This window comes from Microtus oregoni, unplaced genomic scaffold (assembly GCF_018167655.1).
Source record: "Microtus oregoni isolate MIOR12 unplaced genomic scaffold, Mior012 000016F_ref0000370, whole genome shotgun sequence".
Taxonomy (NCBI): domain Eukaryota; kingdom Metazoa; phylum Chordata; class Mammalia; order Rodentia; family Cricetidae; genus Microtus; species Microtus oregoni.
The window spans coordinates 24,572,045-24,587,866 of NW_024543075.1; the positions used below are offsets into that span (position 1 = coordinate 24,572,045).

Here is a 15,822-nt window from a genome sequence, read left to right on the forward strand (position 1 = left end):
ATACTTTACTCAAGAATCATATAAGGAAGGGCTTACACTCAAGGCCTTTCTCAAGCCCACATTCCCATAAGATATGTGTGTCCACATCCTTAGTGGGGGTTAGTATTTGGTGTTCCTCTGTCAAGTGCCACAATAAGCAGAAGAGCTAACAGCAAATCAACTTCTTGGACCACAAGGCACCACAGAAAATAAAACTTTGTTGAGTATTCAAAAATGTTTGCGAATGGGCACATAAGCAGATCTTTAACTCTTACCTGCATTCCCATACCACATCATTATCACCATGGCCCAGGACCACACGCCTACTCCCACAGCTGCCCTGCTGGCCTTCACTTACTTAGTGATCCCAGCTTCTCCTGTGTTATTTCCCATGGCTTCAGACTGTACAATTCCAAATCCTCAGCTTAACCCTAGAGGGACTCCTGTTATTGTTTTGCTCCGCCCAATAAGGTGGAGATGAAGATAAAGTCCACAGGTGGGAGAATCCTTGATCGGAGAGTGCTTTTAAGTTTGGGAGAGTGCGGTGAGAAACCGGAAGCAAAAGTAGCATCTACGGTCTGCACTGCACCATGTGGCTAGCAGACCGGTTCTTGTTGGATTTAACGTACCAAACGGAATTACTTTTTAAAAATTTTTTCTTATCAAATGAATACTTTATTAGAGTCATAACATTTATAAAATTTCTTGTCACCACTGAGTTATCAGATTTTTAAGAGCAACCAACATCAGAACAGAAATTCTTGAAAGAAAACATACTCATTTCCATTTCAAAACCATATCCTGGCTGAGACAGCAAATGGTCAGAGTTACAATTTTTTGTTTGTTTGTCTGTGTTTATTTTTTGAGCAGGGTTTCTCTATGCAGTAACCTTAGCTGTCCTGGAACTAGCTCTTGTAGACCAGGCTGGCCTCGAACTCACAAGAGGCCTGCATCTGCCTCCTGAGTGCTGGGATTAAAGGCGTGCACCACCACCACCAGCAAGAGTTATAATTCTTAATACAAGACAAAAATACTTAATATTTTTCACAGATTATGTTATAGCCTGAATTTTTTATCTCTTTCAAAATGCATGCACTGAAGTCCCACCTCCCCAGGAGACTTTGGAGATAGGGCCTTTATGGAGGTAACTGAGTCTAAATGAGGTTTTAAGTGTGACATTGCTGATCCACTGGGACTGGTAGCCTTTGGGGAAAAAAAAAAAGAAAAAAACAAAACTAGACACCAGGGCACCAGGGAAACGCAAAAATACAGAAAACAGCCTATGAGAATAAAGTGGGAAGATGCTGTCTGCAGTGTAAGCCAGAGAGGTCTCGAAGACACCAGGGCTGTTGGAGACTTGATCTTGGACTTTCAACCCCCAAAGCTGTGAGAAAATAAATGCCGGTTAAGCCACCCACTCTGTGGTATTGTGCTATGGGAGTCAGTCCGAGTAGACTGATATGGATCATATTTTAAAAAATTGGAATTGCTTAAAAACAAAACCCAAACCTTCAAACTTTAAATTCTATGACTTCGGGCTGGAGAGGTGGCTCAGCGGTTAGGAGCATTGCCTGCTCTTCCAGAGGTCCTGAGTTCAATTCCCAGCAACCACATGGTGGCTCACAACCATCTGTAATGAGGTCTGGTGCCCTCTTCTGGCCTGCAGGCATACACACACAGACAGAATATTGTATACATAATAAATAAATAAATATTTTTTAAAAATTCTATGACTTCTCGTTCACACACGAGACTGACAAATTCTTACCATTTTTGAACACTTGCATAAACAGAAACAGCTACAGGCACAAACCTCTTCCAAAGAACTTATTATTAGGTGTCAGACATACAAAAGCCTCACAGGAAACCATGGTTAGAGACGGACAGCACACAGATGGTCAGACAACAGACATGACTTACCCGGCAAAGTTAACCTGACCCAACTTACCTGGGAAAACCTGGGCAATAAATTCTTCAAAATCCTTTATTACATCGTCACCAGTGTCAGTTTTGAACTTGACGTTCATGATGTAAACATTGCCAAATTTGTTCTTGAGATGCTGAGGGCTCCCCAGGCACACAAACTTTCCCTGCACCATGATGGCCAGCCTGGTGCAGAGAGCTTCACACTCCTCCATACTAGAAAAGCAAGATGCCAGAGGACATAAGGCACAACTATGTTATTTGAATGTTAGAGGACATTCAAATACCCAATGTTTTGTGAGCCTCTTGAAGAGATAATTCTCGTTGGCCAGTTATTAGGGCCATAGGGAATGGAGGTATTTTAAAATTCAGAACAGGAGAGGACCAGCTCTTCAAATGGAACAGCTCATAAATATCTTCCCCTTACATATTCAAACATTTCTTAGGATTAAATGCTAAGAAGCTCACATACTCAGGCAAGTTTTCTATACACTATTCCTGGCCCCAGGCATTTCCTCCTCATAGCCATAGAATTCTGCCCTCGCCCATTGTGAGCCACACCTGTGAGAGGTTATGATGATGACCTTGCCACTCTCTCGCGTCCTTATCACTGTGTTCCAGAGCCTGCGCCGGGCTAATGGGTCCATGCCAGTGGACGGCTCATCTAGGAAGACGACGGACGACTTCCCCATTATGGCGACAGCAGTGCTCAGCCTGCGTTTGCTTCCTCCACTTCAGAGTGAGGAAGGGAGGGAAAGAGAAGTGGAAGCACAGATAGCTTTATAGTACAATAATTTAGTAGGTAACATATCAAATTAGCACTTGGACTTTAGTTACAGGGAAGAAAAATGCTGATTACACGTGACTGTACTGGGACATGAGACCAAACCCAACTGTACACAGAAATTTGCTTTCATCTGCAATGCAGAATGATGACTTTTGCTTGTTCCATTTATTTTTTAGCTATATTATCAGTTGAATTCAGATTCTTATTCTTGTAGTTCCTTGGGATTTTCTAACATATGAGCTACATAGCAGTCAGCCAGAGCAACACAGAGAACCTTATCCTTGCCCTTTATGAGGAGACAAAGAGCCACAGCAAGGCAGGAAGAGAAACACTCATTTGTCTAGTTCACTGGGTAGAATTCAAATTGGACCAGGCCTGAGAATTTATCATTAAAAAAAAAAGAAAAGAAAACGGTGTGATGCTTCTAGGGTCTGCTTCATTGCAGAAGAACACTTGAGTACTCCAGCCCTTGCCTGCCTGTTACAGAGCTTGTTTAGACAGGTAGCAATCCATCCCACAGCTGTCAGATCCCAAACATGGGAGATGTCAGAATACGGCCGCAACGGGAGCAGCAGCACGTGATCTCACCTCAAGGTGTAAATAAACTTCTCGGCTTGTGGTTGCAGGTACAGCATTTCCAACAAGTTGTCCACATAGGGTCTAATACTGTTCTCTGGAAGCCCCCACACCCTGGCATACATTGTCAAGATCTCCCGAGGGGTCATGAAATCCAGCAAAGCATCAAACTGTGGACAATAGCCAATTTTTGACCTTACCTAAAATAAGACAACATTGATAGAGATAAGACAACTACCTCACTGAGCATCACACAGTGAATATGAATACCACTGGGGAAAAAAAAACCTCAAAGTTTTCTGACCTATGGCCTGGGAACAAATTGATGCCCTTCTAGCAAAGAACTTTGTATCTTCCAGTGGTCACAGGATCACCATGGCCGGGGTGACTGCATGTATTAGAACTCTAAGGCATGAAGAACTTCATGCATGAAGGTGCATGTGCCCAGGATAACTGTTATAAACTGACATTAGAGTTAGAGCAATACAAGGATATTTGCCTGGAGGAGGCCGGACTACCATTTCCTAACCTATAGTCTTGGTAAGGTTAATCAGTAGTGTGAAGTCTATGCTCAAAAAGTAAATAAATACTTTTGAAATTTGGAGCATTGTTCACTAACACACCTTTATTATTCTGTCCCAAGGAACACCAGGTTATCGAGACTGAAGCCTGCGATGGAGGTGGGAGGACAATCAGCAATGTCTAGGCTAGGTCTAAGGAGACCCCGAATTCTTCCGTGTGGTGATTAATGGATGAGAGGAGTGTTGTGGGTATTTTGATCTCACTCTGATACTCCTGAGACTGACAAGAAAACAGAGGGCAGAGCTAGCTACTAGCTGACCAGAATTAGCCATAGAGGTTTTGGAGGATCCAGGACATATAGAGAGACATAGGAAGTACTAGGGAGGGACTTAGATGACTATAGAGACTGAGGTTAACATAGGTTAACTACAGCTGACAAAGCATTATGAATTAGAAGACACCTCTGCAGGTGTAGCTATTTCTATACCTGCTTCAACAGGTATGGTATTCAATACAACAACATACTTTACAAGTTTCTTGGTTCACATGAATTTTTCAATAAATGTCAAGCACAGCTGCATAATAATGAAAGGGAGGCAGGAAATAACCTCAGCTGAGTTGTTTCGTAATTTGAGAGCTAGGTCATATATCTAAGATAAGCATGGATTATTTCAATTATCCTATTAAAGGTGCATTCTTAGAAAAACAAAAAAAATAACAAATCCTAAAATCAGGGACAAGGCAAGGGTGTCTATTCTCTTCAATTACATTCAAAATAATGCTTGAAGTAGTAGCTTCATCAATCAGCATGGTCTATTAGATGCTTCTTGATTTTTCCTCTTCCTTTAGGTGGGACTAATAGCTGGAGCTTGTTGGAGTTGATCATTTCCTTCGTCCTGGTCTTTCAGGCTCTGGTTGAATAACTCCACCTATGTGCAAACTTCTTAAGGACAGAACATTCTGTGTATTGGTTCCTGTCTCCTTCCTCCTGCAGGCTGTCCAAGGGATTTTTCTCTGCCAGTCACACTAAGAACCTGATTGAACCCAAGGAGATAAAATTCACAGAAATACAGAAGTGCCAGCCAAACGACCAGCTTCCTGTTGAAGTTCTATAAGTGTTAAGATTTGCTCTGCCCAAGCTACCAGCAATTCACCATTAAAGGTGCAGTTCTCCTGCCCCAATATTGGTTCCCCCAAAGTTCCTACACTGAAGTTGTTATGTCTGGGTCTGGGTGTCTATGTGCTTGCATGCATACGAGTATGGGAATTTGCACAGAGGTCAGTGGACAACGTTTACCTTATTTGAGGCTGGCTATCTTGATATTCACCACTGTATACACTCAGCTAGCTGTCATTCTCCCATCTCTGCCTTCTTGTCATAGGAATGCTGGGACTGCATAGGAGCATCCTGCTGTATCTGGCTGTTACCGGGTTCTGGGTATCCGAACTCAGAATGGTAGGTTTGCATGACAAGCACCTGAACCACAGCCATCTCCTCAGCCCTGCCCTGGAATTTTGTGCCAGATTAAGTAGTGATTCATGTTTCACTTTCTCAGGGCCTTAATTTGGGGTGTCAGCTGGTTCCCAGTAAGACAGGTCTTACTGTGTAGACAAGGCTGGCCTAGGACTCCAGAGATCCACATGCTTCTGCTTTTTGAGTGCTAGCATTAAAAGCATGTACCACCATGCACATCTCGTTCAGAGTTTTGTCAAGTTTCTTCTTAGACACTAGGCTGGAGACTCTGAGTCTAATGGATGTCTGCACACACCAGGCACATTGTGTGGTGTGCTAGAGGGGCTGCTGAGAGGTTGCACGTCACTCAGAGGACTCTGCCCTTCATACCTCCATGTGTCCCCTTACATTTTCCTTCTCTTTCCAGAAGCATCCGATGGAATGCATTGAATCATCTCAATACCTGTCACCAGTCCTCTCTGAGGGCTCCTGCCATTTGCCTCCCGTCTGCACCCCGAAGGCAACATGCTTCTCACCTTCAGACTGTACACTAGCATACCTTTCGGATATTTTCTGTGATGCTGTAGCCTTCAATGAACACATCCCCAGACGTAGCAACCTCTTCTCCAGTCAGAATTTGAAAGGTAGTAGTTTTTCCAGCTCCATTTAGTCCAAGCAATCCAAAACACTCCTCCTTTTGGATGGTGACAGAGATATTTCTCACAGCCAGAATGGGTGGCACTTTAAAATATATCTTAAAAACAAAGAAAATACAAAATACATGGAACTATGTATTCGGATGAGTCAGACACACAGTTTCAAACCTTTACAGACCACAGTACTTCAGACAGAAGAACCCTTCTTGGAGAACAGGCATAGATCCAAAAGGCCCACAGTGATTCCTTGGTGCTCATCTTGGGGAATGGAGCCATGCGCTGGCCCTGGAAAAACATTACCTTTACAAGCTCCTTAATGAGCACAGTAGAGTTCAGGGACTCTTGAGGATGCTGCAGGATAGCTTCCCTTTCATTTTGTACATCTTCATCTTCAGATTCCGCGGATAACTCTTGGGACAGTCTAGCCTGTATTGTGAAGATGAGAATGGATGGTAGATACTGCTTGAGCATCTGCTCTAGACTGGATGAATTCATGAAGGTTAAACGAGGATTGTTTCAGATGGAGATCAGTGAAATGGATAAAATATATCAAAAAGAAAAAAGAAAGAATGGGAGGAAGGAAAGGTAAAATTTAAAAAAAAAACAAAATTTGGTGGTTTAGAGATATTGACAAGGCCCTAGCAAGGGTAATCAAGTAAAATATAATAAAAAAGAGTAAGTGGGGGATAAACCACAAATTTCTAACAAACATCAAATATACAAAAATAAATTGTAAGCAAACGAGTCCTTCTCCTGGCGTCTGTGAGGATTTCCCTGACTCTGTACCCGGGTCTTGACCTGAGGTATCCATCTGCAGCTCTTTGAACAGCCCCTGCTTCACCGCCTGAGCTGCCCCTACCCCATGTCTTGAATTTACCCCCTTAAGTATTACACATTCGCCAGATCTTAGTTTGGTTCCTACAGGATACAGTTTCAGTATTTTATACTTTTTAATATCAAAACCCTCATTCCCGTGACTGCTATCTGTCTGGTCTCTGCTGTGGTGCCCATCCTGGGGCCCTTTCTTTGGACTATCCATGAACTCCTCCTCTCACCTCTCCTGCGAGACCTAAGGAAGCTGAGTTCTGGCAGCATGCACTGCTACACTGAGCAGCAGTAGGTACTTGAGGGACAGATTGGAATTGAGCATCAGGTTTTACTTCTAAGGAGCAATACTTCTGGTGCTGGCCAGCTATTACTGGTTTGGCCTGATTCCCTAGTCCTGAGGCTATGCCCCACCATTAGGTATTTCTTCCTTCATTCTGAATAGGAAACTCCCATCAGCTTTGGACACCAAGCTGCCTCTAATGGTGTCCTCAAGGCTGAGTCTGTATTATTGTGTCTTCCCAAACTATAGGACACAGCCTGGAAACTCCTGCCTTCTATGCCTCACTTAATTCCAATATTCATTTCTCTAAGCAGCAAAAGAACCAGTGGGGGACATGTTACATAAGCAAATTTTCAAAGTATACCCTAAATTTACTACATCAGAAACACAGGAGGCATGGTGTAGACCAGCAATTTATAGTGTAACAAGCCCTGTGCATACATCTGAGGCATGCTGTGGATGAGAATACCTATCACATGGCCTTACACTTGAATGTGTGTTCTATGGATTGGCAACTTGGGAACTTTTACAAAAGCCAGAGTAAAATTGGGACAAATGGACTGATGGGGGAGGAAATGTGCATCTAACATACAAATTATTCAAAGGAAAAATTCCAATAATAATCAATGCATTACAACAAAATCACAAAACTGACATTTTATGTAGACTTCTGATTCATGTAGATGTCAGTCAACATAGATTGATTTTCTTGATCCACTGCTATGATTTGAGTATGAAATGTTTTCCACTGGTTTGGTCCCCAGGATGTGGCATGATTTGGAAACCAAGAAGGAGAACTGAGCTGAAGGAAGTAGGTCCTTGGACTTGGCCCCCCTTTTTTGTTTCATCCTGTGCTTCTTCACCCTAGGGTTCAAATCAGGATCCTCAGCCATACTCTCCTGCTGCTATGACGCTCCGCCCAAGCACATGGGGACAAGCAACCATGAGTGGAGCCTCTGAAGCCATGAGCAAACAAATCTTTCCTCCAGTTGTTCCATCAGGTGTTCTGGTCATAATGATCAATCCAGTAATGGAATTAAGCGTGTATGAACGCACTTTTCATTTTAAGAGTTAACTCTAACCCACATCAGGACAGTGTGCAAACTGAGAGATTTTTGAAACACTCAGTCCTAAATAGTATGTTTGCATCAAACCCCTCCCTTAAGGGCTCAGGGAATATGATGGTTTGAATAAAAATGGACCCTGTGGTAATTTTAATGTAACTGGCCCCCATAAGCTCATAGGGAGTGGCATTATTAGGCGCTGTAGCCTTGTTGGAGTAGGTGTGGATATACTTGGTGGAGGCAGGCTTTGAGGTCTCATATATGCTCAAGATACTGCTCAGTGTCTAGGCCACATCCTGTTACCTTCAAGATAAAGGACTCTCAGCTACTTCTTGCCTGCATGCCGCCATGCCTCCCATCATGATGATAATGGACTAAACCTTTGAACTGTAAGCAAGCCACCACAATGAAATGTTTTCCTATGTAAGAGCTTCTGTGGTCATAGTATCTCTTCACAGCAATAGAACACTAAGACAGGGAGCTATGTGGAAGAGGAGGCAGAAAAACTGTAAGAGATAAAGGGAATAGATGACACCAAGGAAATTAAGCCTTCTAGACACAACAGGATGGACACGCATATGAATTCCCAGCGACTGTGGCAGCATGCGCAGGGCCTGCTGCACATGTGAGACAGCATGCAAGCACCAAGAGGGGGACGTGGACATGAGCTCCATCCCTAATCAAGAAGCTATCTCCAACTGACGCCCACTTACAAAGGAAAACTTAGTTTTTTCTAATGGAGTCTCACTGGGTATATAAACCACACTTAAGGGCAGGCCCCTGTGCCCAGCAGGAGATAACTAACACAAAATGAACTCACAGGCAGGTATTTTGTAGGTTTTTTGGTCTCAGTTTTTGCTTTGTTCAGGTATATTTTGTCTTATGGCCTTCTGTTTGTATGATATAGGTTCCGATTTTGTGATTTTATGGGTTGTGTGTGTGTGTGTTTGTGTTTCTTCTTTTTTTTGTTCTATTCTGGTTTGTTTGTTTGGCTGTTGTTTTCTAAGATAGAAAGAAAGAAAGGACATAGAGTTGGGTGGGTGGGGAGGATCTGGGGAAACAATGATCAGAATATATGGTATGGAAAAAACCGTTTTTCAATAAAGGTATGTTTAAAAACGAGTACCTTAAGGTCTACATTCTGTTACTTACCTTACTAAATATCTTATAAATTCCAAAAAAAACACAGCGATATACAAATGCTTGTAAATTCCATGAGGTAAGCTCCAGAAGGAAAATGAGGAAGAGGTAAGCCGCTCCTGTGGCAGCCATGGCAATCACATGTCTTCCAATTGAGGTTTGGCTCATACTGTATACAGAAATATCAACTGATGGCGAGAAGACCAACACAAGAATGTTAGCAGAATGAGATGTCACCATGGTGCTTGAGTTGGAGATCCCTGCCTTCACTCCCCTTCATGAGCAGATCAGCTGTCAGCTATTAGCAGAAATGTTTTTGCAGTAACCCACAAAACATAAAAATAAGGATGAGACATCTCTGTGTTCTGTGGGCCTGAATAAAAATCCATACTGAGAGACTGAGAGAAATGTAAGGCTATGGAATGTATCTCAGTTCCCATTCCAGAAGACGGCATACCAGCACACAGAAGAAACACCCCCAGGCAAGGAGAAGGTGGGGAGCAAATACCCGTTTCCATATTGTTCTAAAGACTCTCTTGGGAACCCTATCAGAAGACTGAACATTGGGCCACACATAAAGTCAAATAAAAAGAAAGTAAGCAGGTAAAACAGAGTCCATAGAACCATTTTATTGAATGAGAAATGCACCAGCCAAGAGTGGTATATCCAGTTAACACAGTTCTTCAGCTTAGCTGCTCTCTCTACTCCCAGAAGTGGGCAGAGCTTACCTGGATTGATTTAAAGAGAGCTAGCTTTCAGGTATATCATCATTCCATCTCCTGCCATGTGCCTTAAACACCACCCCAGAGGAATCTGCTACACTATGAGAAAAAAAAAAAAGTCCCTTGGTCCCGCCAGATCCATGGCATTTTATGCTAGCTATATTCTATATCTAGTGGCCTTTCTAGATCAGGGACCAAACCAAGGGTACACTTAAATTCAGAGCACAGCCAGTAACCAAGAGACCTTTAAGAACCCGAAGGAAAGGCTTACTAGCTGAAGGACATTGCTGGCTGGCCCCACCAAAATAGTGAAAGCCTGTCATTCTAAGAGAGAGCTTACTAGTTCTTTAAAAGGTGGTGGCCTCAAGAGCAGCCCTGAGCCAGCGACTTCAGCCAAAGCAGGCCTGAGGGAGCAACCTCCACAGGAGCAGGTACAAGGGAACAACCCACCAAGGGAGCAGGCCCAAGCCAGAAATCCCTGTGGGACCAGGCCCAAGCCAGGAACATCTGTGGGAGGGGCCTGAGCCAGTGACCTCCACCAGAGCAGACCTGAGCCTGTGACCTCAGCTGGAGCAGGCCCAAGGCAGTGACCTCTACAGAAGCAGGCACAAGGGAGCAACCCACTGAGGGAGCAGGCCCAAGCCAGAGACCTCTGCGGGACCAGGTGCAAGTTAGGGACCTCAGAGGGAGCAGGCCCCAGCCAGGAACATCAGCAGGAACAGGCCCGAGCCAGAGACCTCTGCAGCACTGGGTGCGAATCAGCGACCTCCACCAGAGCAGTGCCAAGCCAATTACCTCCACTGGAGCAGGCCTGATACAGTGACCTCTGCCTGAGCAGGCCCAAGGCATCAATCTCAGCAGGAGCAGCCCCAAGCAAGCAATCTCCATAGGAGCAGATCCAAATGAGCCCAGGAACTGCAGAGCAAATACCCAGAGCACTGAGCAACCTTTGTGGACACTGAGTAACCTCCAGGGTGACTGGAACCGTGGCCCTGACTGCACCACGAGGAGCAACTATCTGAGTCTTGGATCCACTGGCACCTGGAATATTGATCACCAGAGACACAGCCCCAATTACACCAATCAAAGGAAAAGATGGGTAAACAAGGTAAGAACACACTCAACACCACAAAGAGCAACACAACATCAATAAAACCTAGTGGTCCTACAACAGCAAGACTTGAACACTCACATATAGATGAAGCAGAAGAAAATGACCTAAAAAATAACTTTAGGAGATGAAAGAAATGATTCAAGGCTTGAAAACCGGAATAGAGACAATAAAGGAAACACAAACTGAGGGAATGATAGATATCGAAATTATGAGGAAATGATCAGGAACCACAAATGCAAGCATAAGTAGCAGAACATAAGAGACTGGAGACAGAATCTCAAGTGCTAAAGATACAACTGAGAAAATAGATTAATCGGTCAAAGGAAACATTAAATCTAACAAAAGGTGGTAGCCTCAACAAACGTACACAAGAGTTTACAACTATTTTCACAAGGATCACAAGGCCCCAAACTGACACCTTCAATAATGGACTTGCAGATGAGGTTCAATATGAGAGAGATGGCTCAGCAGTTAAGAGTACTTTCTGCTCTTGCAGAAGACCCAGGTTCAGTTCCCAGCACCCACATGGAAGCTCACAACCATCTGTAACTCAACAGATTTTAACAGCAAGCTTTATCAAACTAAAGAAAGAATCAGCGAACTCAAAGACAGAACATTCAAAGACTGCCAGTCAAAGGAACAAATTTGAAAGCTAATTAAAAAAAAAAAACGAGGGATGGCTATCTAGAGGATTTTTCTGGCTCATCATCAAGAGATCAAACCTACCTGCAATAAAATTTAAAGAAGGTAAGAAGGGAGAGAGGGACTCAGAACCATAGTTAAAGCACTTGTGTGGAAATTCCCATGTCCCAGAAAAGCGTCAATGACTCAACCTCTGGAAGCATGGGATTGCTAATGAAACCCAAGCCAGGTGTTCACCAAAAGCCTGATGGTCAAACTATCAGATCTCAAAGACAGAAAAGAAGTATAAACAACATGGAATGTCCTCACTAATAAGTGGATATTAGCTGTAAAGTAAAGGATAACCATGCTACAATCCACAGCCCCGGAGAGGTTAGGTAACAAAGACGGCCCAAGGAGAGATCATGGGTTTCCCTGAGAAAGGGAAGCAGAAGAGATCCCATGAGAGTGAGAGGAAAGATGAGCGATGGCAACAGGAGAGACTTGGTTGCGCAGGCTGGAGGTTGGGTGGAGGAAGAGAGTAATGAAAGAGATAACTTGATTTGGAGGGTACATTTTGGGGTTAGGGAGAAACCTGGTGCCAGAGAAACTCCCAGGAATCCAAAGGATGACTCCAGCTGAGACTCCTAGCAATAGTGGAGAGGGTGCCTGAATTGGCCTTCCCCTGTAATCAGACTGGTTACTGCCCTAATTGTCATCAGAGAGCCTTCATCTGGTAACTGATGGAGGTGGATGCAGAGATCTACATGCAAGCATGGAGGAGGGGGATCCTGTCAAAGAGAGGGAATGGATTGTAAAGCCAGGATGCTAAGGTCATGACGGGGAACCCACAGAGACATCTGACCTGAGCTACTGGGAGCTCAAAGACTCTGGACCAACTGCTAGGGAGCCTTCATGGGAGCAATCTAGGCCCTCTGCCTATGTGTGTGACAGTTGTGTATCTTGGTCTGCTTGTGGGGTTCCTAGCAGTGAGATCATGACTTGTCCCTGGTGCTTGAGTTAGCTTTTGGGAGCCTATTTCCTTTGCTAGGTTGCCTATCTCAGCTTTGATTTAGGATGAAGAACTTACTTGTTCCTGCCTCAACTTGGGGTACCATGCTTTGTCGACTCCTATGGAAGTCTGAATAGAGACAGAGGAGGAATGGATGAGGGCGCGAGAAATGGGAGTTGAGATAGGGAACTGGAGGAGAGGAGGGAAGGAAAACTATGGTCAGTATGTAAAATAAAGGAAAAATAAATAAATAAAAAGTATAAGCAGCAAGAAATAACTATATCACCAGGCTGGAGAGTTGGCTCAGTGGTAAAGAGCCCTGACTGCTCTCCAGAGGACTCGAATTTAGTTTTGTCTACCCACATTGAGTAGTTCACAAACACTTGTTATTCCAGCTCCATGGGATCTGGTGCCATCTTCTGGCCTCCACAGGCACCTGCACTCATGCATGTACACATGATTAAAAATCAAATATTAAAAAATATACAGTACATATAAAAAGTCCTAACAGAAAAACCAGCATACGTCTCACTAGACACAAGGCCAACAAAGAGCACTGGGATGGTGCGTTTGAAATACTGAAGGGAAAACAAGACAAACCAACAAATAGGATGAAAACATGCCAACTGATAACACTATGCCAGGCAAACTCTCCTTTAGAAATAGGGAAACAGAAGGCGAGAGGGGGAGAGAGAAGGGAGAAGGGAAGACTGGGGAGAGCTTGCGGGAGTGGGAGGGTGGAGATGGAGGAAGGGCAGATATAGGAGCAGGGAAGAAGATATCTACATTAAGGGAGCCATTTTAGGGTTGGCAAGAGACTTGGCTCTAAAGGGGATCTCAGGTGTCCACGGTGATGTCCCCAGCTAGATCCTTGGGCAGCAGAGGAGAGGGTGCCTGAACTGGCCTTGCCCCACTATCACACTGATGATTATCTCGAATATCACCACAGAATCTTTGTCCGGCGATAGATGGAGATAGAGACAGAGTCCCTCATCAGAGCAATGGACTGAATTCCCAAGGTCCAGTTGAAGAGCAGAAGGAGGGAGAAGATGAGCAAGGAAATCAGGACTGCAAGGGGTTGGTCCACCCACTGAGACAGTGTGCCTGTTCTAATGGGAGCTCACCAAATCCACTGGACTCTGACTGAATGAGCATGTGATCAAACTGGACTCTCTGAATGTGGCTGACAATGGGGGCTGACTGAGAAGCCATTGATAAAGGCACTGGGACTTGTTTCTACTGCATGTACTGGCTTTTAAGGACCCTAGTCGATTTGGATGCACAGCTTCCTAGGCCTGGATGTGGGAGGGCCTTGGACTTCCCACACGACAGGGTGCCCTGCCCTCTCTTAAGGAGGGAGAAGGAGGTAGGATGGTGAGTGGGGGAGGAAGAGGGGAATGGGAAAAGAAAAAACGAATTCAAAATAAAATTAAATTAAATTTAAAAAAAGAAAGAAATAGGGAGACAGGCAAAAACACATTCTAAGACATGTAAAGGCTGAATTTATGATCATTTGACCTAACTTGTAAGAAAGAGTGGATGCCCAAGAGCTTCAGTGAGTCACAACAGCCACAAACATCCAACAATACAAAAGCTACAGGTAAAATTAACCATCCAGGCACAAACCTTCAATGTCACTATCCTGGGAGAATAAAAACCACAATTCTAGATGGGAGGATTCAAAAACAGGTAAAAACAAACAGTTGTAATGACAGCACAAACTGAGCCTTCAAAACTACAAATGTGTGGGCAAGCAGACATGGGGTAAGGGAACTCAGTTAAAATACAAAATTTTCTTTTCCTTTTGTCCTTCAGTTAACATCACTAGCCCTGAGAGACATGTAGCTTGGAGTGGCAACAGTACCATCTCATTCCTTATGAACGAAGGGTGCCGGTGACAAGGGCCATGAGGATGTGGGGGCAGAGGAAAGGCCACTACTGGTTGGATGTGAATTATCACAGAAAATGAAAAGTATAAAAAGGTTTCTCAAAACATTAGATGTGAAATTACCGTTACTCAGTAGCAACAGTAGTGTGTTTATATACAAGGGAAAGGAATCAAAGAGACATCTGTGCTTCTGTGTTTACGGCAACACTATCAACAATGGCCAAGGAACAAAAAGTACAATGTCTGCCACCTGAAGACCAGACCAGGGAAAACATGGTTCCTATAACAGACAAGCAGGGGACTACTCATCCATAGAAAAGGATGAACTCTTGGCACTTGTGACAACCTGGATGGAACTGAGGGACATTAATATAAAATAGGCACCCACACATGTGCACGCGCACACACAGACACAGTATGCTTTACACGCATAAAGGAGAACTGTTCTATAGTCTGTTTTGGTGAGCATTCTATGCACACACATGAAAAACATGCATTCTGCTGCTGTTGGATCAGCCTGCGTGAACTTGGTGTAGCTGCTGGCTAGAGTTTTTCAGCTCCTATGTGTCTCTTCTGATCCCCAGACTTCTTGTTCAAAAACGAGCACTAAACCTCTAGCCAGCACTATGGACTTAACTTTTTGGCTTGCTGCTCTCAAATTTGACTTGAAGTTTCCTAACTCTTACGAATTGATGATCTGACTTCTTGGCTACACACATAGAGTGCTTCCATTCACACTTATTCCTAAACTGCTTGTCGGATTCTAGAAACGAGGCTGATAAAGTTACCCGCTGTATCTTTCTCCAGACTTTCCAGACTCCCACTCCTCTCTCGCTTCCCCTCTGGCTCCATCCTTTGACCTCTCTTGGCATGACTGGAATCTGGGGCACAGCTGCTTCTATTTTCTCCTGTCGCACAAACTCATATTTACTGTGACATCTAGAGCCCGGCTTGTACTTTCCAGGTGACTTGCCAGCACTGTGAAAGGGCTTCACAGTGTACAATAGGTGCGCGGCCTCCTCACGAGACATCTCTCAAGCTGGAATGTTTACCCCTGCCTCTTCACTGAGCTTGTGTTCTTCCTCTCACCACCAAAGTAACTCTTTCCACCCTTTAACTACGCATTCACAAACCTTTACACATGTCTCATGTGCCCAGCCCCATGTTAGACAAGACATAATCTAACACTGGTTGGCACCTCCTCTTCAAACGCTAGTATGTAGTGGAGCAGCCTGGCAGAAATGTAAATTCAATGAA

At 44.1% G+C, this 15,822-nt stretch overlaps 1 protein-coding gene across 1 annotated transcript in view; it reads right to left on the bottom strand.

Moving 5' to 3' along the window:
• The window catches only part of LOC121457937 (phospholipid-transporting ATPase ABCA3-like), a 95,949-nt gene that overhangs the window by 6,308 nt on the left and 73,819 nt on the right, over window positions 1-15,822 (bottom strand). Inside the window, exons 23-28 of the mRNA XM_041667023.1 lie at window positions 9,221-9,396; window positions 6,197-6,322; window positions 5,800-5,994; window positions 3,278-3,465; window positions 2,464-2,634; window positions 1,928-2,118 (exon numbers count right to left, since the gene is read on the bottom strand). Coding sequence (XP_041522957.1) covers window positions 1,928-2,118; window positions 2,464-2,634; window positions 3,278-3,465; window positions 5,800-5,994; window positions 6,197-6,322; window positions 9,221-9,396 — 1,047 coding nt within the window. The remainder of the gene's footprint in view (window positions 1-1,927; window positions 2,119-2,463; window positions 2,635-3,277; window positions 3,466-5,799; window positions 5,995-6,196; window positions 6,323-9,220; window positions 9,397-15,822) is intronic.